Below are 21583 nucleotides of genomic sequence, written 5' to 3' on the forward strand. Positions count from 1 at the left end.
GACCAGCATTTCTCCTCTTTTTCCTAATTATTTTCCTCAGGGACTGAAATAGTTTAGCTCCTCCTTTCATGACTTTACAGTTCAGATAGCCCAACAAAAACTAGATGTATATGACTAATAGGAATTTTAGAGTTTTAAATACATTTAAAACAAGTTTCACAACGCTAAAGTCTGTCATAGGAGATTAAGAATTGAAAATTAAGCACCAGAGAGAGATCTGCATTTAGAGATCAAACATTATTATATGTACAAATCAAATCAAACCCCTGAAAATTAAACTTGAGTTACACTCACTGCATTTATTCAGCTTAGGTTCAAAAGCGTGGAAAATTACTTCACAGGTTTATTTGCAAACAGCTTCAGTATTTGAGAAAAAAAATGTTTGTTGAAAATACATCAAAAAAGGATCACCAAACCACTTCTTAAGCTATTTCCTTAGTAAGCTGGAACACTAAGAAGTTATTTCTTTAAGAAAGCAATAAATAATTAGTATGCTATAGGACAAATGTTAAACATTGGCAAAAAGAAAAAAAACAAACTAATTACACTTTGTATTATAAATAACTGCAAGTAAAAGCATGTAATTGCATGTTTCAAATACATTATTTACCTGCAACACCATTCAATTCGGCCTTCCCCTTCACAAGTTTTTGCCCAGTGATTATCTGCAAGGTTTTTCATTGCCACAGCATATTCACACAGGGTTTCCTCATCCTCACAGTGCTCACGCCAGATCTTATCAAAGTCTCCCACTAAACAAAACAAAACAAAAAAATTGCACATCAGATACAAAGTCTCTCATTATCTACACAGCAAAATCCCCATCCAGTTAAAAAGTTGCATAATGCACCAAGAAACTACCTGCACATAACAAAAACAAGCCCTCCTTTATCTAGTCATAAACACAAAATTCCAAGTTTTGGGACAGGAAGGGGCTGTTGGGTACTTGAGAAATTAGAAATATCAGTACATGGATTTTGTTCAGTTTGTTCTGTGAAATTAAAGTCCCTGGCAAGTTTTGCTTTCAGATTTCTGTGAATGAGCATTAACATGACAAACATTTTAGAAGTGAAAGATTTAAAGGTTTCTACTAGCATTCACATCCATGGCAAATACTGTAGATGACATCACATGAAAAAGCCATGAAAGTTAAATCCACAATATAGATTTCTTGGAGTATGCTGGAAAAGAAAAAGGAATTCAAACTCTCATTGACTGCTGTCTAATCTAGCCAGGCCCAGTAAATTAGCTTCTAAGGATAGTACTGAAGAATCAAACTAACTATGATCAGGAAATCTCAGACAAACTCCTCTGCTGATCTCTAGGGACAGATGTATTTCCATGCTCCTCACCTTGCTGAAAAGAAGTCTTGCAGGTTAAGTTCTGGCACTGCAAAGTAATTAAACACAATGATTTTCCTTCTTAGCTCCTAAATATCCACTTCTCCTAGCCTGCTTTAACATAATGTACTGCTAAACAAAAACAAGATAAGTGCTAGTCACAGCTAGCCCCAATTCCTATACAGTATGCAAACCCTTGGTATACCTTACTCAGAGGGTATTTCTGCCCTAAGAAAAACACTTTCCTGGTATGGTGTTCACAAATTTATTTTGTGTTTCTCAATCACAAATGTGTGCACATATGTAGAATATATGTCAATCTGCAGAATAAATATGTACTGATTTTGAACTTACAAGCTAATACAGCTAAAAATAACTTTTCAAGAACACAGCTTCATTTTAAGCTTTAACTCTGATAAACAACACACTTTTCACATGGTTCCATCTTGTAGCATCTTTATATGAGAAGGAAATATTTTAGAAGTATATCAGCCATAAGCTAACAATTAATGTCTGTTAAAGCCTGAAAGTAGCTTACAGTATAACCTGTCCTCACACCAGTACGAGATTTCTTATGGCAATTTCTTTGATATAGTTTGTCTTAATTAGCAACAAATCAAGGATTTTTTACAGTGGCAACCTTTTTATTTTTTTCGTCCTGTGCAAAGCAGCAACAATCCTCACCTCATTTGTCCTCCACTTGCAGAAAGACTGGCCCTGATGGACAAGTATAGATGTATACTTAAAAGATTTAAATCAACCATCCAGGTTACTCCCTACTTAGGTTTGGTTTAGGGATGTCACAGCAATTTTCAGAAATAAGCATCTAGCACACTTGTACAATCATCAAAGTGAGTCATATTTAAAATTAGGTGTTTATACTCCCTTGTCTGAGATGGCAGTTGAGATGGAAGGGAAGGGAGTGGCCAAAATTTAATGTTATCAAAACGGGAAAGCTGTACAATAAATTATGTGTTCTACTTGCTATTCAACAAGCATATATAAGAAAGCTATTACACTGGACAAAAAGAAAAGGCTATAATACTGAATGGCATCCCTCATTATTTTCCAAATGAATCAAGTTCAGAGAGGTATGCTTTATAAGAAATGGTATCAGCAAGGTCAGAGGTTGACCACCAAAGCAAACACCCAAGCTGCAGGCAAATCCCCACAGGGGCTTCTGCTAAAACCTGTGGGACACTTTTCCAGAGCTTTCAGGAAAGCCTTCTGCAGAAACAAACACGCAGAACAGAACATACCCTACTGACAAAAGAGAGCAGAAAATGGCATCAACAGTTGCCTACCAGCACAGAGGACAAAATAAACACAACTCCTGGCAATCTATATTTTTTGTGTCAAAGTGCAGAACCTATATTGCACCAAGCCAGAAAGCACTAGCAAAGTTCAAAGTGATTCTCAATAGCAAATTAATCCTGGTGCAATTTAGATAAAGTGTCATAGTTTCTCTGACACAATACTCTGAATCCTACTGCATGCTCCAGACAACTGTGAAACGCTTCAATGAACTGCAGTTGCTAAACATTTGTTTGAATACATGGTCGATTAGAAAGATAAAAAGTAAATGAATGAACGCTTACTGAAGGAAAATACCACAAATATAAAATCCAAAGTTTATTAATGTTCTTTTATTTATTCACTTATCTGGTCTATCCTGAAGCAATTATTGTACTTCCAAATGCACCCTTTCCTTAAAACTTAAGAAGTAAGACAGATGGGAAAGAAGAAATATGCAAAGACCAGATGTTCGTAACTAGCCTACCCTTAGTAACAGCAAAGTAGTGATGCCTTCTAACACCAAATCAGCTGCTCTAATTTCCTTCTGAACAAGGCATAGATTTGCACCTCTCCCTGGAAGTCAGATGAGGGTTAAAAGCATCCACAGATAGGGGATCTTAAACTGAGATATATAGCAACAGACCCAGACCTGACTACCAGCACACTGGGACATGAACTCTGGGTTACAATGGAGATGCCTATAGCAGTAACAGCTCCTTGGCTCTGAGCTGACAAGAAAATAAAATTGAATGATATAGACCATGAGGAGAGAGATGAAGAACAAAAGTGAAAAAAATCATCACAGAGTAATTTAGTCACACATCCTATATTAAATAAACTCTGTGAGCACTTCTGATTTATTTTAATTTACCAATAGAAAGATACAGAAATTGTCTGCACCAGACAGATACAGCCTTGCTTTTGTATGAGGAACACTGAAATGGAGGAAGGAAAAAGGTAGATGAAACAACTTCCACATGATCACAACTGACAGAGGGAAGGCAAATATGGAACAACTTCTGGCTGCTCCAAGAATGAGACATTCAGAAAGAGCAGCTTAGAAGACAAAAAAAGAAGTTTTTTCCTCATAAAATGTATGCTTGAAGTTCACAAAGTTCATGCAGCTCGACAAACTATGGGAAGAAAATCCATGACAAACTCCATATTGAAAGATGAGATTTCTAACTCAGAAGCTCCTAAAGCACAGTAACACTGAAAGACAGAATGGTAAGCAAGCACACAGTGATACTCCAGCAGCATTTTTCACTTATTCTTGTCTAAGCATCTGCTGTTGGCCCACTGTCAGTATTGATTTTGATAGATGCCCATTTTTCTGCCCTTTCATGAATACAAGCTCCAACCCACTGCAGACAATAGGTCATCTTAAGGTACTGGCACCATTGTGCAGGGCCTTTCAAAGGGTCTGGCGTCTAATTTGATTTGAGCAAGTAGCATAGCAGAGCATTGCTTTGCTGTGGTTTTTCTCCACAATGAGCTTTGAGAAGACACAAACAGGCACACTAGATATGGGGAACCTTAAATCCAGAATCATGCTCCATACTGAGCTGAAAATGTAAACAGGCCTTCCTATCTGTTGAGACTTTGAGATAGTAACTATAATAAGTCTTGTAACATTCAATTTCAAACTGACATCCAGAACACAGGTATTCATTTATTAATTTAAATTTTTTTTTCAATCAGTATATTATAATCCACTGTGTACTAATTTTTCAAGCAATACATTATAATCCAGGTGCAAATATGGCAACTTGATACTCTAAACACTTATTTATGAATCAATAAATTTTTGCCTATGTAAACAAATAGGCAACAAAATATGCAGGAAGGTTTCATGACAAAACTAGTAGTTACTAGAGAAATAAGATAGATAAAGTCTTCTATTGAGCAATCAGCAACACTTTAAATTAAATAAACAGCAGTTTGTGGTAGGCTAATCTAATAGAAAAAAAGTCTTGAGTCTTTGAACACATCGAAAAGTTAATACTTTACTTTGTGTATTAAACTTTTCGTACTCATGACCATACCATATATAAAGTTTAAGTCACTAAACACTTGTACTCTACACTTACAGATTACCTTTTATGCAATTTAAAACCTCTTTTGAGTGCCAAACCTTCAGAGATCTTCATAGGCCTGAGATTTCCATCAAGGAGCCAGATAGGCCACTATCCAGCTGAAAAATGTGACAGGCAAAACTAGCTCATAATAGGAGTTTCACACACCTCTCAAATCACTATACTCATGCTATTCTAAAATTAATTGACGCTTGTTCTATTTCATTCAGAATTACCCAGAAAATAAATAAATAACCTACTCTTCACCCTGAAGATTAATTATTCCTTTAAAAACAAAAAAGGTCAAAGCCCACTGCTTCCTAGAATTCTATCGCTGAACAAATGACTGATCAACATGCTCTCTGTAACACAGACTTTACAGTAACAAAAAGCCAATACTACTTACCTAGAACAGATGAATCCTTCTAAGTAATTTCCACCCACATTAATATTGTCCACAGAATAGCCAAGACATAACCCTAAACTCAACCACAGACTAATCAGCAGTTGCTGAATACTGTCACAGAGAGAACAGGTCAGGCACGTAGAAGTTATTTTTAAATTATCCTAATTACAAGATAATTTTAATTGTGAGTAACAGCAATAGAGACCAAATGCTAGCTGTAACTTTCAACAACTAAAAACATTTTTAATTGAGAAGAATCATACAAAGAACTCTCCTTGTTCCGCATTTATTTACAAGTCCTTATCAGAGGTTCCCAGAACAGCATGAGAAGATCAGGTTTGCCACTCCTGGTGAGAGAAACCTACACCATAATTCTTCTCTCCAAGTAGTCTGCCATTAAGAAAAAAGAAAAAAAATAAATCCATCTTTCTCCCATCCCATTTTAAAAAAAATATTTTATTTAAAAAAGGCATTTATTTGTAGAGCGTTAAATTGAACTTTCATTTAAGGTATGCTTATAAAATAAACAAAAAAAATTAATTAGGCAGTTTTTCTTCAACTTCTGACAGAACAAATTACGTCTACTGGTATTTTGAGAAAACACAATCTTCTGTAATAGAGAAGAAATATAGCTCAGTTCTGCTAAAGGCAGTATTTATCATTTTGGAATGGGACGAAACTGCAAACAACTGATTTGAACAATTTGGTTTTATCAAGCAACACAACAATTGTCACATACAGCTATAAAAGTACTATCTGCACCCACAAGAAGAGATTTGTAATAATTATTACAATTATTTTGTAATAATTACTATTTTCCATAAGTCCACTGGTGTTCTTTGGAAAAATAGCACAGTCATTTCCAGTACAATCTCAAACCTAACTACAGAATACTTCATCCACCACCAAACAAGACCTTGCAAACCAAAAGTTAACTGATATTGTGCATTTAAGTCTTCAGGTACATATAATGCAGGTTTAGATCTTAAGCAACAACTTCCTCAAAAAAAAACAAACAAAAAAAAAAACCACAAAAAAAAAAAAAAGCCTCTAAAAAAAATTCCAAACAAAACACCCACCAAAAACAAACAAACAAAAAACATTAGAGAAAAGGGTAACTAGAACTGTCATTATTTTCTTCTGGGAAACTAAAATTTTCTCAATTCAAGGTAGTTCTAATTGGAAAAACCACAACAATATCAAAAACAAACAAAAAAACCCCAACAACAATAACAAAAAAAACCAAAACCTCCCCAGCCCACCAAAACCCACCCCTAAGTGTTTAAAGGTTTGAAGTCTTCTACATACTGGTATAACTTAGTAATGTAGAAAACCAGATTCAATCCACTTCCTTTTCAGTACCTTTATTTAAAAACACATTGCCTTCCTATTTTCTCCTCCACCAGAACTTTGATGGCTCTAGTAGAAGAGAAAATAACCTTAATATATTTATTGACTAACAACAAAAGGCAAAACCAAAACTGACACATTAGTATTTCCACAATATTAACACTACCTTAATAAAAATAAATAAATATTGTTTATTGTAAAAAGGAAACCTATCTCCACAATTAACAAGTGTCTATGACAATGCTGGATAAATTCAGATGACCAGCTGCTGGCCATAGCAATGCCTAGCAAGATTTTTGAGGCTATTTTGTTTGTGGATGGCAACGGACTGCAGAATGAAAAGAATCCATCTCATTTTCAGTCTCTTAAGATCACCTCTCACTTGCTGGAAACAATAAACTAGCTTCTATAACATGCTAAATAGTAAATGAGGAAAGCAGTCCTATACTGTTTACTAGGCTAAAGCTGAAATCAAATTCCTATGAGCATCTGACAAAATTTCCTCATTAACACTGTCAGTTGAAATTTAGCTGTACTACTAATGTATGGATGCTGTGGCAATGATAAGAAAAATTAATTACATTAGGAATATCAGCAAATATTATGACATTCATCATTTTCACTGTATACAAGATAAGCTTACTGAACATCTGTCTTACTAAAAGCGTATTCAGCATTCCTTGCAAACAACATTAGATATTTTTGGCTTGTCTGTTTTCCAATTTTACATGTCTATATACAGAACATGAACTTCAACTTGGACAAAGTTCAAGCAATCAAAGTTAATATTTTCCTTCTCATGTCTGACTAGTATTTGCTTCACATTTCTTAGGAATTACTTCAACTACTCCAGAATAAAATATTTTTTTAAAAATTCAAGTGCAAGAATCTAATTTTATCTATCTCAGTATCAATGGTCCTCCCTTCAACTTATATGGAAAGGATCCACTTGACAAAATGTGGATTTCTATATTTGACCTCTCAGGTAAACTTCCTATCCATCTGTTTACATGAAACAGGCTCTGAGGGCCCAACTGACTGATATTTCAGCATCTACTGGGGGTCAGCTTAGATCACTCTGAAGAATAATTTTTGTCTATGATCTGCTATAAATCTCTGATGGCTGTCACACAAACAGCATGTATGTGACAGTTTAAGCAATTACTGCCCCCAGGTGTTGGACCGACTCTACTGGAAACTTCATTCCTCTCCTCTTTCCCAAACCTGACTTTCTGGGATGGACTATGTGCTGTACCTTAACACAACCAACACAGAGATGAATATTTCAACAGAAACTACTGATTTTGTTAATTTTTGCAAATGCAGGAGCAAAATTTACAAGTAGCTGATGCATAAGTACAGATTTTGTTATACTGACCCTGTAACAGGAACACCATCTTCCCTGCCAGGGCAACAAAGGAGCAGAGAAGGTGACACAGACCTGTTTGTTCAGTGAGTGCAGGCCCATGCTGAAGGCAGTACATTTTCAGATTCACAGGCTAACTAAATGATAGCAATAATTAAATCCCCCAAAATATAAATCTTATGTGATTTCTGATGAAAGCCTTGCTGCAAAACTGTGGTGTGCAAACTGTAAGGGTAATCATACCTTAAAGCTCATGTCATAAACTAGAATAAATTTTCATTTTAATTAAATAAAATTTAGCTTCTATTGCTGGAAAATTCAACGGTTAGTATTATTACAAAATTACTTCCTCTTCCAGGAACTTAATGCAAGTGGTAAAACACAAATTAATATCTTGAAAACTTAGGTTTATTTCTACTGCAAACTAGTTATATTTAACCAAAAAGGAGTAACAACTGTTAACCTATTGTGTGGAGCTCAATGACAAAGTTTTTCCTGTCCTGTGAAAAATGACACCATTTCAAAATGTTTCCTGTTTCACATCAGGAAGAACTTAAGCTCTCTCATGGTTTTTCATAAAAAAATGAGATGAAGAGACCATGAAACAACTGAGTTCAGAACAACCCTTCTGTCCAAATGCCTAAAGCACTTACCTACTTGGGTTACTTATTATCATCAGGCAGGTTCCTGTAAATTTTCCCTAATTTTCTGAAAAAAAACTTTAAAGAAGTTCCTTTTCTTTGAAGTTTCAAGAAGTATTTCTTTTAATCAATCAAACTGCCACCTTGCAATGTTTTTGTCAGCTTCTGTGATGTGGTAACTAGTAACTGGACAAACAGCAATTCTGTTTGATTCTCCAAGTCTCAACAGCTTTAGCAGGCATATGTTAGGAGAAATGAACTATTTTGGTGAACACACAGAAAAACATTTCATAAAATACCTTTACAGATACCTCAGCAATTTTTTCCACTTGCACTTATTACAAGATTTTATGGGAAAAGTAGTCCCGTAAATCATCTTTCAGGCTATACAGAAAACCATCTATAACTGCAGGTCATGCTACAGAAAAAATGTTTACTTGATAAATACAGCTCTGCATGACTACAAAGGTAATAAACAACTGAGAGAAAAACAAAACGCCTCTGTATCAGGGGAAGGGATTTTTATCCCAGTAAAAATTAAACCTACTTGGTTACTACAAGCAACAGGGAGCAAACAAACATAGATCACATAGCAGATGTTCAGTAGATCTTGCGTAGTTCCTTAGGAACCACTAAATCTGCTTTTACAGGTCTGTCTGTCAGGCTTGACACACACAGTCTACATGAAACATTCATGTATATGAAACATTCATGCATATATGCAACCCATAAAACACGCCCCAGCCCATGGCTGCAGGTGCCCGAAACATGCATAGAGGAAAGCTCTGTAAAACCTGGGGTCACCTGTGGTGCCAAGCAACAGAACCAACAGGAAGCAACTAAATCAAACATTGTTTTTTCCCCATCTCCACATAGTAACAGAAATTCAAACATCATGAAAAACCCTAATTTCTGTACTTCCTAAGTGCTTGTGTCAAGCATCCAGAACCACCCTGAAATTTCTGATAAGTAATTCACTACTTGAGAGAAGCTTCAGCTTTTGTATTTTACCGTGGTGTGTAAAATAAGATTAAATTACTCTGTCTGAACAGGGTGCAGGAATAAAACTAAAAAACCCCATGAGCCTTATAGTAATGAGAGACACCTAAGTGAACGTATTACAGCTCAGAGTTATTCTCACTTAAAGTTTTCTTTATGATGATAAAGTTTATAGGCTAACCTCATGAATGTTTATTTTTAGGAATCACTATATAGGTACTCTTTCTCTATCACTACCTAAAATTAGCCTGAAACAACTTCTTATTGCTTGGCTGATTTAGTTGACACATTCACTCACAATCACTTTAATTTAAAACCTACACTCATTTGCTAAACTTCATTAAATAATTTCAAAATATCACATAGAATACTACTGCATGACCCACAGTAGAAAAAAAAAAGCAGCCTACAATTTCAAAATACCAAATTTGCCATGGCATTTAAGACAACATGCTTCCCTTTATTTTCTTCTTAACAGCGAAGAGGGGAAGAGAAGGAAATAAAGAAGGATAAAAGGGAGATAAAAGAGGAGAAAAAATACTAAATATAGCCAGTATAAGTCATACTGGTAATATCCAAACAATAGAAAAGATAAATACTAGTCACACAGCAAAAAAACTAAAATTGTTGAAGAAAACAAAAAAATGCACTTCAGTGCAAACTTAAAAGCATTTCAGCTGCATCATTTAAAAAATGGTAAATGCTTGTCATGAATGGTATGGGGCTATGATATGACATGAGGCACAGTACCAAACTACATATAAAATCCATCCACCATATTTACAAGTATAAGCGATTCAGCAAGTGCAGAAATTAAAAAATAAATCAAGGTTCAGCTTTGATTAATCTCCAGAATTACAGTTTTTCACCAGGAAAAAAAAAAATCAACATCAAATCCTTTACATGACATGATGAGTAAACTTTATTTTAGTAATTCCCTAGTAACTGCAAAAAATTTGCTGCAATGCTTCCCTAATTAAGAAATATTGCTCTTGCACTTCTGACAAGTATGCAACTTTTCCAAAAACATGTTGGCTTGCAATTTTGGAGCATACTGTCACTTTTTTACTGGCTCATCTTCAAAAAAGAAGGGAACCATTGCAGAAAATGAAACGAAATTATAACAATGGTGCACTTACAAGCAACTCACATAATATACTGGCTTGCCTGTTACAATTACCTTTTAAAACAGAAACCTTGATATTGTCAGCAAGGCAAATGAAATAGCTAAGAAATCAGCTTACTAAAATCAAGTCCAAATAGAATCTATCAACACATATCTCAGTGTCTCAAGGATACATCTATTTGCTTTCAACACTTCTAACAGAAGACAGTAACTTAGGATCATATTACAATACCAACTCTGTGCAAAATAATCATATAGCTTTCAGGATAATGAACATGATTTTTCATCTACCAACAAAATTAATATGGGATTCTACTCTGGCTTCTGCAGACAAAGCACTGAAGTCCTTGCAACAGCAATTCTAGTAGTGCTTGCTTATTTACACAAAATGGAAACTAGCTTAATAGAACTCTAGTAAAACATAAGAGGAGGCAAAGTAGAAAAAGAAATGAGAAAAAAAGCCAATACAGGATTATAGAATAATGTTTCTGCTTCGTATGGAGGTGAGAGCACTAAATTGTGGAGTCAAGAGGCTTTCCTAGTGTAAAAAGCTGTAAGGATGAAGGGATTTTGCTCTTTGCCTTTCCATACTCAAGTCATAATTCAAATTGTACAGCAAAATTACATATGATTTATTGATTTTTTTTAACTTCTATTTAACAAATTGTCAACTTTAATTTTGTCAGGGTAACATACTTGCCAGTCAGCATCACCAAGTATTAGAAAAAAAAAAAAATCCAAGGAAAGATCTTTCAGAGATCAATATCCCTGGTATTACAATTTCAGAAAGACATTAAAGGCATTTAAGAAGGAGATTCTCAAGTCCTCTTTTAGAAGCAGAGGCAGATGTAGGTAGAAAATACTCCAAAAGTAAAATTCTTAAACTGAAAGAACCGAATATAGGAAGTACCACTGGCTACTAAGCACTAGTAAGGTGGTCCTTGTAAGGACCACCTACTACTGGATGAGTAGGTAATGGTAGGTAATGGGTAGGTAATGAGTGGGTAATGGGTAGCATGCAACTTCTTGTTGCATAGATGTGATGAATTGTTTGGTTTTAACTTTCTTAATTAAATGACATATCATGTTGCTACTTTGGAGTGACCAGAAAAATCACGGTAAAGTTTTCACTAATGCATGATTTAGTCATAGGAAGTAAATAAAAACACTGTTGGCTCTTTCACTTAACCAGCTACACACAACTTATCCTTGAGCACGAACTTGCTTTTTGCTAAGTAGGCTTACAAAAACTTCCTCCTTATTTAGGCTCTCATCTAAAAAAAAAATCAGTTGCTACAGAGATTGCTCACTTTAAAAAAAAAGTTAACTAAACCAATCCTTGTCTGTCTTAATCGGCAGGCACTCTGAAATAACACAGAAATGTGTACTACTAAAAGCTGGACTGCTTTGCCAGGATTTGAATGTTTAAATATACTGTGTTCGTTCTCCCAACATCTGAGTGAAGAAGGGAGATCCTCCCTTAAGATTTGCCTCACCAAGGCCAAAATAAACAGTGACTTTTGATCAGTATCTAGATAGGTCGGTATTTGTGCCCAAATCCCATGAACTTGCTCCAGGGGAGATTTTGGGAGTCCAGAAGGCAGCATGACCTTGTTTCTTTAACAGAAGTGTAATATGCAAACACAGAGGAGAGGCAAGAACTTGTGCCTAGAAGAGGAAGAGGTCCCATTTCATGTGTGCTCTTCTGGAGGTGAGCTGTGGGCTCACTAAAAGAATGGATGGATGAATTTTCCGTAACCGGTGCTACCATTTCAGGGATGTTTTAAAGCATTCCAATACCACCCATAAAAACCTTGCATAAGGGCATTAATACTGATGACAAAGTAGATTTTGCAAAGACGACGAGTAATTACAACAGCTTTACCCCAACCCCTTCAGTTAGTGCTCCTGCCTGAACTACTGCACTACGACTGAAAGGCAGGAGGCACAAATAATTCACAAAGACGTGTGCCTTTCCAGATCACCATTCAATCTCTTTTGGCATTCACCGTCTACTGTCTTCACGCTTGCAGATCCTCAGTTTGGAAAACACTGCTATACGGCCGGGAAGCTCCCTCCTCAGCCAGGAAGAGGGCTCTCCTGCCAGCAGCTCCAAGAAAGCGGCATAACCCCGGCAGACCCGACCGGGTGCCTTCGGCGGGGCTGCGGGAAGCCGGCGGCAGCGGCGACCACGGTCTCCCGGGGAGGAGCAGGAAGCGAGCGCGGAGCTGCTCCCGGCCGGCCTCCCCCGACACACCCCCTCGGCAGCGGCCGCGGGCACCGGGCCGGCCCGCCGCCCCCCGCCCGCGGGGGACACCCCGATCCGCTGCCGGCGAGGGCAGCGGGGCGGCCCGGCCGGGGCGGCCCCCTCCCCCGCGTTACCTTCCCGGTATTTCTTGCGCAGCCGCCGGTGGACGCTTTTCACCACCCCCGACAGCTTCTCCTGCTCCAGCTTCCGTTCCTGCTCCGGGGGTGGCGGCGGGGCGGCGGCGGCCCCGCCGGGCCGGGGCTGCGGAGCGGCCTCCATGGTGTTCCCGCTGCTCGCCGCGCACCGCCCGGCCCAGGGGGAGGCGCGCGCCGGGCCGGGGCTGCGCCGGGCGGGCATGCGCGCACCGCCCCGCCGCGCGGGATGCCGGGACATGGAGTCCGCGGCCACGCCCCGCGTCTCGGCGCTCCGCGCGCTCCCGGCTCCGCACGGGGCCGCGCTGTCAGCGGCCCGGCCTGCGGGACCGGGTATTGCCGGCTGAGCTTCACACGAAGCGCGGCTGGAGCTGGGCGCTCCGCGGTGCTTAGCAAAACTGTGACGCGGAAAACACACCGAGCGTCCGGGGCAGTGCGATTTCCCCTGTAGCTTGTGTGCATTACCCCAGTTCACGGCCTTCCCTGGAGACCCCCGTGAGAGAGCCGGCTGGGAGTCCGTCGGATGCGGGGTGGCAAATCCCGTTCCCCACCTACAAACGACCTTGCGGAAAAAACCTGAATTCGGAACACACCTGGGCGGCTGGGTGTCCGTGGTGTGGGCGCTTGAAGAGCACAAGTCTTGTTCAGCTTTTTAATGTCTTCATGGAGCTGCTGGGCCAGTTTCTGGCATTGATTTGGGTGGCGATGCAGGAGCAGCACTGCAGCCAGCAAAACTGCCCCTAACAGCGGGCGCTTTTGTCTGCAGCTCTCTGTGCCCGGCCTCAGCCTTTCCCCAAATCCAAAGGATTTATGTTCTCTCTGTTACTAATTGTTGGAAATTGTATAGACAAAGCCATTCCTTACGAGATCATAGCGGGGAAGTATGCCATGAAGCTGCTTGTTTGACGTGGCCAGAAGCTGCTAATTGTCTTCTTCGAACATGTTACAAAACATTAAGGGGGTAGTTGCGGCTGCAAGTAAATCTGTGACAAGTCTGCCAGTAGGTAGGGTTGAGATTTCATCCTGATGAGAAGTCCGTGATACACAACTTTGTGTGGGACGTGTAACAGGTTCTTATCAGCACCATGATGGTCCTGCCAGAAAAAAATTACAGCTAATCACAGAACACGGTCGTTTAATGCTGTTCTGATAAAATTCTTTTGAAGGTGCAATTATCAAGGCTAAATTCTAGTGTCCAAAGAAAAGGTTCTCATTGTTACTGACTGCAAAGTCATCCCTTTTACATTCACTGAGATAGGCAAACACTGATCTCGCCTATCACCTTGAAGTGCCCACATAACGCTCAAAGGTCCAACTTTTTCTGTGCTGACATTTTTTAGAGTGTTTAAACAACTTCATTGTATTTTGGATCTTTCATCACTATGTTTATGTGCTATTGTGTATTTTATTGTCAGAGTATTTCCATTTTGTTTTGTTGGGGTTTTTTCCCCTCAAAATACAGGAGAATAATGGAAGGAGAATTTAAATTTTTGCTGCTAACATCAGTATTAAGAAAGAAAAAAATCAATGTAGTGACTGAGTTTTTCCTTTAGTTACGTTTTCCTTTAAGTTCTGAAACTGAAATAACTGATCATGTGTTAATGAAAAAAATATACCAGTGTATATTAATTTTACTTTGACTTGGAGAACCTCCAAGAGTCATCTTCTAGTGTGGTTTATTGTATTCCATACTCATCAAACTAGTTCTGGAAGTTACATCTGAATCAGAAATAAAACTTTATGCTAGGGTTAATTATATCTTTCTGAAATATTTTTATTTCTAATTTTATATGCAAGAAGGATTAAGATAGTGTAAAAAGAGATTAGAGTGATAATTACTAGGAACATTTCAGTTAACAGGGAACCTACATGGTGATTAATGTTCTTTACATTTTTACATTGTGTAGGATTTGGGGAAGCACAGGCTGAGGAGGAAAAGCATGAGCCAGTGTTGTGTGTGTGGCACCATACTAGGAGAGTACTGAGGGAGGCATCTCAGAAGAGTAGGAGTATCAGAGTGACAGAAGAGAGATGGAGGCATTTGGAGGATGCCTGACAAATACTGCTGTGGCATCAACACTCCCAGTCATGAGCCTCCAGACTTGGAAGTGTAGGTTACACAGTCAAAATATGAATGTGCTTGTGGTTTGGAAAATCAGAAATCTAATTGTAGAACTGGAAAACTGGGGTGAAATTACACTTATGTGAAATATACTCTCTCAGAATAAGTTGCTATTTGAATTATGTTATCACTGTTGTTTTTCAGTTCACAGGATTTCTTTCTAAAACTAGCAAAGTGGTTTTAAATACGAAGTAGTTTTCATTTATCACAATGAAGTGACACAGAAGTTCAATTTCAATAAGCAAGTAGGGAGCATTTATCAGATGTCAAGTCTTTCCGGCCATGAAAATTAAAGAATATTTGACGAAGAGGCATTATACTCACAGGACACACAGATATTTTCGTTGGAATATGTGACTGGAGTTGGGTCCCAATGACAGGCTTCAAATGCGAAATGATTGAAGGAGGTGCTTCCCCAGAGCGCTGCACGGAGGTGTTGGTGGGAAATGGAGTGGGCAATTAAAGCAGGATTGGTTCTCTAAGGCCTGGTGGAACTGCTGTCCTCGTGCTCTGTCAAGGTGGAGAAAAAACATGTGTGATCTATACATTTCTTGAACACATTACAGGAAGACTCAAGGAACAAATTAAGATGAACATCAATGTATTTGTCCCTGAGGCATAAGAATAGAATGAGCAATAAGGATGCATGCACTTACTCCAAGGGGATAAAAGCAATAAACTACTTGTGTCCTGATAGCAGTGATGGAGTTTCACTCTTTGGGAAAGAACAGTTTTGAGCAGCGGGACTTACTACCTTAAATGTAGAAAATGGATGAATGATCCTCTGTGTATTATAACGGCTTCCTAAATAAATTATAATGGCTTTCTAAATAAATTAATTATTTTAAAAAGCCAATTTAGGGAAGACTAAAATAGTTTCTTTTGACATTTCTGAAATATTTTAATGCCCGTCACTTTTCATGAATAGCATTGGAATCTTAAGTCTTGGTTCAGAGACTGGGAGGACAAATAATGACAGCACTTCCCAGTACTTGTGTGGCTGGAACATTCACTGAGGCTGTGGGAAAACCAGTCCACATCTCTACTCTGCCTGCAGGGATCTGAACCCACATCTTCACTATGAGATTATATGAAGTGGAAGTGCTTTTCCTTCCTGAGGGAAGGGTGACAGCAGACTATATTTTCAGTCTTTCTCCCAGTGTAATTGTGGAGGAAAAGTAACAAAAACTTTGTGAGCTGTGAATCAGCAATGCTTTCCTTCCATCTTTTTCTGTGGCAGTTTTGACAATCAAGTCTTCTCAGCCTCTTCATCTCTTCTATCGTGAAGATGTTAGTTGTTTGAAAAAGAACCCAAAAGAGGACATCAAAGAGAAGAATCTGCCCAGTGTGATGACATCATCAGAAGATTCTCTAATGCAATGTAATCTGCAAAAATATTACCAAATGCATGTAATTGTTTTAATGGAACACTGAAACATGGTGGTAATTTAAAAGGAATAAAATGTTCTTTAGAATGTTATTTGTGGAAATGGTTTTGCTATATGGATCTGAACGGCAGACAAACACGCAGCAGTGAAATATTTGGGTTGAAATTAAGATTTTCTTCTTCATTAGCCATGGAGTCTTATAAGCCATGAAAATAAGATAATTTGGTTTTAAAAGTGAGAGTCACATCCCTGAATTTGCACTGATACGGTTATTTAGAGTCGGTCTATTATTACATTCTCCAGACTACACATTGCAGTAATTTAGTAATTAAAGTTACATAGTAATTAAAACTGCTATCTCATAACAATAATTTTATAACTGCAGATCTTGGATTCCATTTCTGGAGACTGACACCTTTGAAAGTAAATACACACCAGCAGTCCCTTTACTTAGTACCCTGTGTATTTTAGTGGAAAAAAATAGGTTTGATATTGACTTTGGTTTGCATCTGAAGTCCCAATATTTATAAAAATAAACATTTTGCTTTTGGAAAGCAGAGGATTTTCTGCTGCAGGACAAATTAAAGTTGCTCCTCAAGTAGGTAGAGACACCCAGCTTGTAGAAGGGTTAAAATACTTCCCATACAGGGGCTTATTGTGGAATCTAATTAAGTATCTTTAAGATCATGAAAATTAGATACTGATAAAAGATTCTATTCATTGAAATTTTGTCTTTTACTTGCTAGCTTGTGTTGCAAAATGGCAGGAGTAGTTTTAACAGCAGCCAGCATTTCTGATAAACAGTACATTCTCTACCTCCATTCTGGCCAGCAGGTACCATCTGTGTCTGTCCATGGAAAGGAGCTGTTTCTTTTTACACAGGAGGGAAAAGTTAAGAGTTTATAAATCCCTTCAGACTATCACTTGTGTAATAGTAAAGTGGGAGTTAAATTTCATGGAACTACTGATATATGTACTGAAAAGCAGCAAAACACTTTATACCTAAATTATTCTGGACATTATGTGCATGAGTAGAAAGTGAAACAAGCCTTTAATGCTGAGGACAATGCACTTTCTAATAATTGCTGTATTTATTGAGACTTCTTTGCAACATGAGCATCACAAACACACTTAATTCTCTAGTAACAGAGATCATTAAATATAAACATAATTTTTAAAAAATCAATCCTAAATTCCCTTAAAAATCTGTTGTTTTTTTAAAATAGATTTTAGTCTGAGCACATTCCCCTGTTATTTGGAATGTATGAATTATTCAATGACCAGAGCCAATATCATGATCGCTTTAACAAAAACTACTAGCCACTCTTTCTACATCAAATTTCTTCTTAGCTGATTTCTTTCTGCCATGAAAGATTAACTCATAAAATGGCTTTGATTTAGCAAGAGATGTCAAAACATCCAGCAGGTCTAACTGGTTTTCTTCCAATGTCAGTCAAAATAGTATGTGGTTTTAGCACTGGTTCATGTTTCTGTCAGCTGCTATGTAAAAACTTGCTGTGTAACTGATTCAGACACAGTAACTTTAAGAAAGTTTGGTACCAGTAGAAAAATTTTTGTTTGATTATTTGTGCATCTGAGAAACCTGATAGTCTTAAAGATGTTCTCAATTTTTGGGTTTAAAATTCCAGCCTTCTTGTACAGGTCAGGTGTGTAAAATTCTAGTACCTCTCAACAGCAATATAGGTGTACAGTAGATCATTTTCACCTGGGGAAACACTGCAGTTTCCTGTAACATTGTACTGCAGGTATGATAGCCTGACTCATAAACTAAGATGACCTCAAAGTCTGATTGGATTGGATGTTAAAAATTACCCAGAGAAAGGCTAAGTGCATGTGAATTTTTGAGTCAGGGAAGGAAAGAAATTTGTGAGGAGTAATCGATTTCTGTGATGCCGTGTTCAGATCAGGGTATGCTGTGTCATTTCACTTTTCTCCTTTCCCCTTCTAAGTCCTGGGAAGGAGTGAGAGAAGATATTTTAGGTATCTTGAGATATGACCTATAAAAGAAATACATCTCTAGAATGAATAAAGTGTTCTTGTCTGTTCCAATGATTGCCCAACTCCTTTTAATCTCTCCTGCCTCTTGAATGCTGTCATGTGGCTTATTTGGAATTCTACTGAAGTTCAAGTCAATTTTCAGCTAAGCAGATGAGGGAACAACAACAAAGTCTATTCATACAGCATCAAACGGAGCTTTATCTTCAGGACAACATATTGCAGGCAGTATGATATTCAGGAAGAGCGAGGAATGCCAAAGCTCTAGCTTGTCCTGCACAAATGGTATTTGGCTTGTGCACAGATCATGTGTTAGGTTTGGTTAAGTCTGGCCTCAGTGACAGTAGTATCTAAGATGTTATCAATAAAATTATAAGGGCTCCTGTTCTCTTCATTGTTTTGAAGAAGTGTGAAGAATGGTGGTTGTAAAAATGAAGTCGTTAATATTAATGCTGCTTCAGAAATTTTGACTGGAAGTACACATAGGTTTGCAGTAATTTTCCCATATGAGCTCCACAGATAAATATTATCTGTTCAAAGAATGGTTTCTTTTGACTTCTCCAGAATATCTCATAAAACAACTGTGACACAAATACTATGAAGTGAGCATCCTCCACACTAGATTTTGTCAAAATTTTATCCCCATTACTATGGCTTAGGAATGATCTGATAGCAGCTTCCCTGCGGTATGAGTTACACTATATACTGCAGAAGAAGGCAGTTCTGAAGTGCTTATTTAAAGCTAGGTAGAGTTGTGATAAAATTAAATAACCATTTCAATTTATTGAGGATACATTGATAGACTGTTGTATTTAAAAAGATAGGAAATAGAACAGAAAGTATGTAGCAGTTAATGGAGACATCCATTTCATACTGATGTTCAGATTTTAGTTAACACTTTAAGTCTTTCAGATTTCTGGCTAATAAAATTATCTATATCCCCTCTCTATGTGCAAAGGTGTTCCTGGATGTTACCCATCTTATTAATGCCTAGAAAAACTTTAGACTGGAAAATATCTCATATTTAATAAAATCCAACTATTAACCCAGAACTTTCAAGTTCACCACCTAATGATATCTCTAAGTACTGCATTTGCATATTTTTTCAGCTCTTCCAAGGGCAGTACCTCTTAATTTCTTCAGAGTTGTTATCTAGTGAATCCCTTGTCTTTACAGAAAGTATGTTCTGTTTTTCAAAAGTGGCTAAATTTTTCTGGGGATCCAGTATTGAAGTCCTCACATTTGCCATTTTACATGTTTCTTGAAACTAATTGCATGTGATATTCTTTGTCAGAAAAGTTTCGGAACCAATGCAAATGCTCTTTATAAATGTTGATAACTTCATGACAGGGAGATGGTATAAAGAATGCTTGAATAATAAAAAAATCTATTTTGGCTATTCACTTCTCTGCACTGCTCACCAAGGAGAAGACTTCATTTTGGAAGTCATAATGACAACATACTACAAAACAGACAAAATTATAACATGGGAGGTAATGCCATGAGACCAGAGCAATAAAACCAGAGACCGCGCTCCGGTTTGCTGAAACATGACCCGTGGATTTTTGCTGAATGACTGCTTTAAATCCAGGAGAAATGGCTGTCAGCTACCAGGACATATTCTCAGCAGGAACATAATTTCATATTATAAAGTATTTACCTCTTTTGGAGCTTAACATGGTCAGAAAAATGCAGCCTGTGGCCTAACACACAACCTGACAGGCACTTGAAGTATTGCTGTCCTTGCCTTTTTAGAAGGTAGAATGGTCTCCTGGAGGCTTTTCTACATAAATAGAAACAGCATTTTTTTAGGAGACATGGAAATACTTCTGAAGCATCAAAAAAATTGTGGCCAATTTTCTGAAGTAACTTGTGACCTTTCAAGCTCTGTTTGTACTCATGAAGGTGAATTTTATCCATCATTACCTGAAAGGTCCCTGAACCAGAAGTAGAAGCATAACCAAAAATCCCTTTTAAGAATAATAAAGCCAGTGATTTTCTTAACTTTTTTCTTTTTCTTTTTCTTTTTCTTTTTCTTTTTCTTTTTCTTTTTCTTTTTCTTTTTCTTTTTCTTTTTCTTTTTCTTTTTCTTTTTCTTTTTCTTTTTCTTTTTCTTTTTCTTTTTCTTTTTCTTTTTCTTTTTCTTTTTCTTTTTCTTTTTCTTTTTCTTTTTCTTTTTCTTTTTCTTTTTCTTTTTCTTTTTCTTTTTCTTAACAGGTGGGAAGAAATTTTTGGTTTAAAAATATTGCAGATGGTACATTCCTTTGGTAAAAGGCTGCATTCATTTTTTTTACCATTCAGACTGAAGTCTAAAGACTAGCAGATATATCAGAAGATCTGACTGATCTTACTGTTGTTGGAGGGCTGTTCCATGTTAGTAATTATTTTTACACAATTAGCTATTTCAAAAGAAGTTGCCTGTGTGGGGAAAATAAAATTCTGTTGGCCTGTAAAGGATCATTTATGAAAGAGGCATCTCAAATGAGATGGAATGTGAAAGACTTTCTACTTGGTATAGACCCCGGTTATATTTAAATCGTGTTTGGCGAGTACTCCTGGGGTCACTTGTATTTTCACCTTGTTCTCAGATCCAGCATGGGGCATCCTATGAATCCTTGTTGACATTTTCCTTTTCAGGCTATCTACAAATCTCATTTATTCTATGATCTTGATGTTGCTTAGGATGCCTGGGATTACCTAGGACAAATATGCATTCTTAGTTATGATTTGTGCCTGAAGTTTTTCCTTAATTTTAGTATGTAATTTGTGATGGCCCAGCCACTGCAATTCCCATCCATGAATAGTGGAGGGGAAACCTCTCAATGAGAGATGATGTGTCCAGCTGTGAACAGCAGCTTCTGTAGCCATCCCAGTGTAACCTGCAGAAGACAGAGTGGTGAGAGAAGCAAGACAAATGGCTATTGTACTTCAAATTCATACCTGACTTGCAAGTTTTGCAATAGCTGTTTCATGTAGATGGTCATGAATGGGACCATAGCCAATTTTCTTTTACTGGAAGAAATGCTTGCTTCTGGGGATTGAATGGGTCTGCCTACAT

General features: G+C 37.6%; 1 protein-coding gene across 1 annotated transcript in view; it reads right to left on the minus strand.

Annotated features, from left to right (window-relative positions):
• Positions 1-13166, minus strand: part of LOC131591446 (S-adenosylmethionine sensor upstream of mTORC1) — a 34137-nt gene extending 20971 nt beyond the window's left edge. The window contains exons 1-2 of the mRNA XM_058862157.1: positions 12982-13166; positions 611-752 (exon numbers count right to left, since the gene is read on the minus strand). Of these exons, the coding sequence (XP_058718140.1) occupies positions 611-752; positions 12982-13126 (287 nt within the window). The 5' untranslated portion in view covers positions 13127-13166. The remainder of the gene's footprint in view (positions 1-610; positions 753-12981) is intronic.
• Positions 13167-21583: the final 8417 nt, after the last annotated feature.

This window comes from Poecile atricapillus, chromosome W (assembly GCF_030490865.1).
Source record: "Poecile atricapillus isolate bPoeAtr1 chromosome W, bPoeAtr1.hap1, whole genome shotgun sequence".
Classification (NCBI taxonomy): Eukaryota; Metazoa; Chordata; class Aves; order Passeriformes; family Paridae; genus Poecile; species Poecile atricapillus.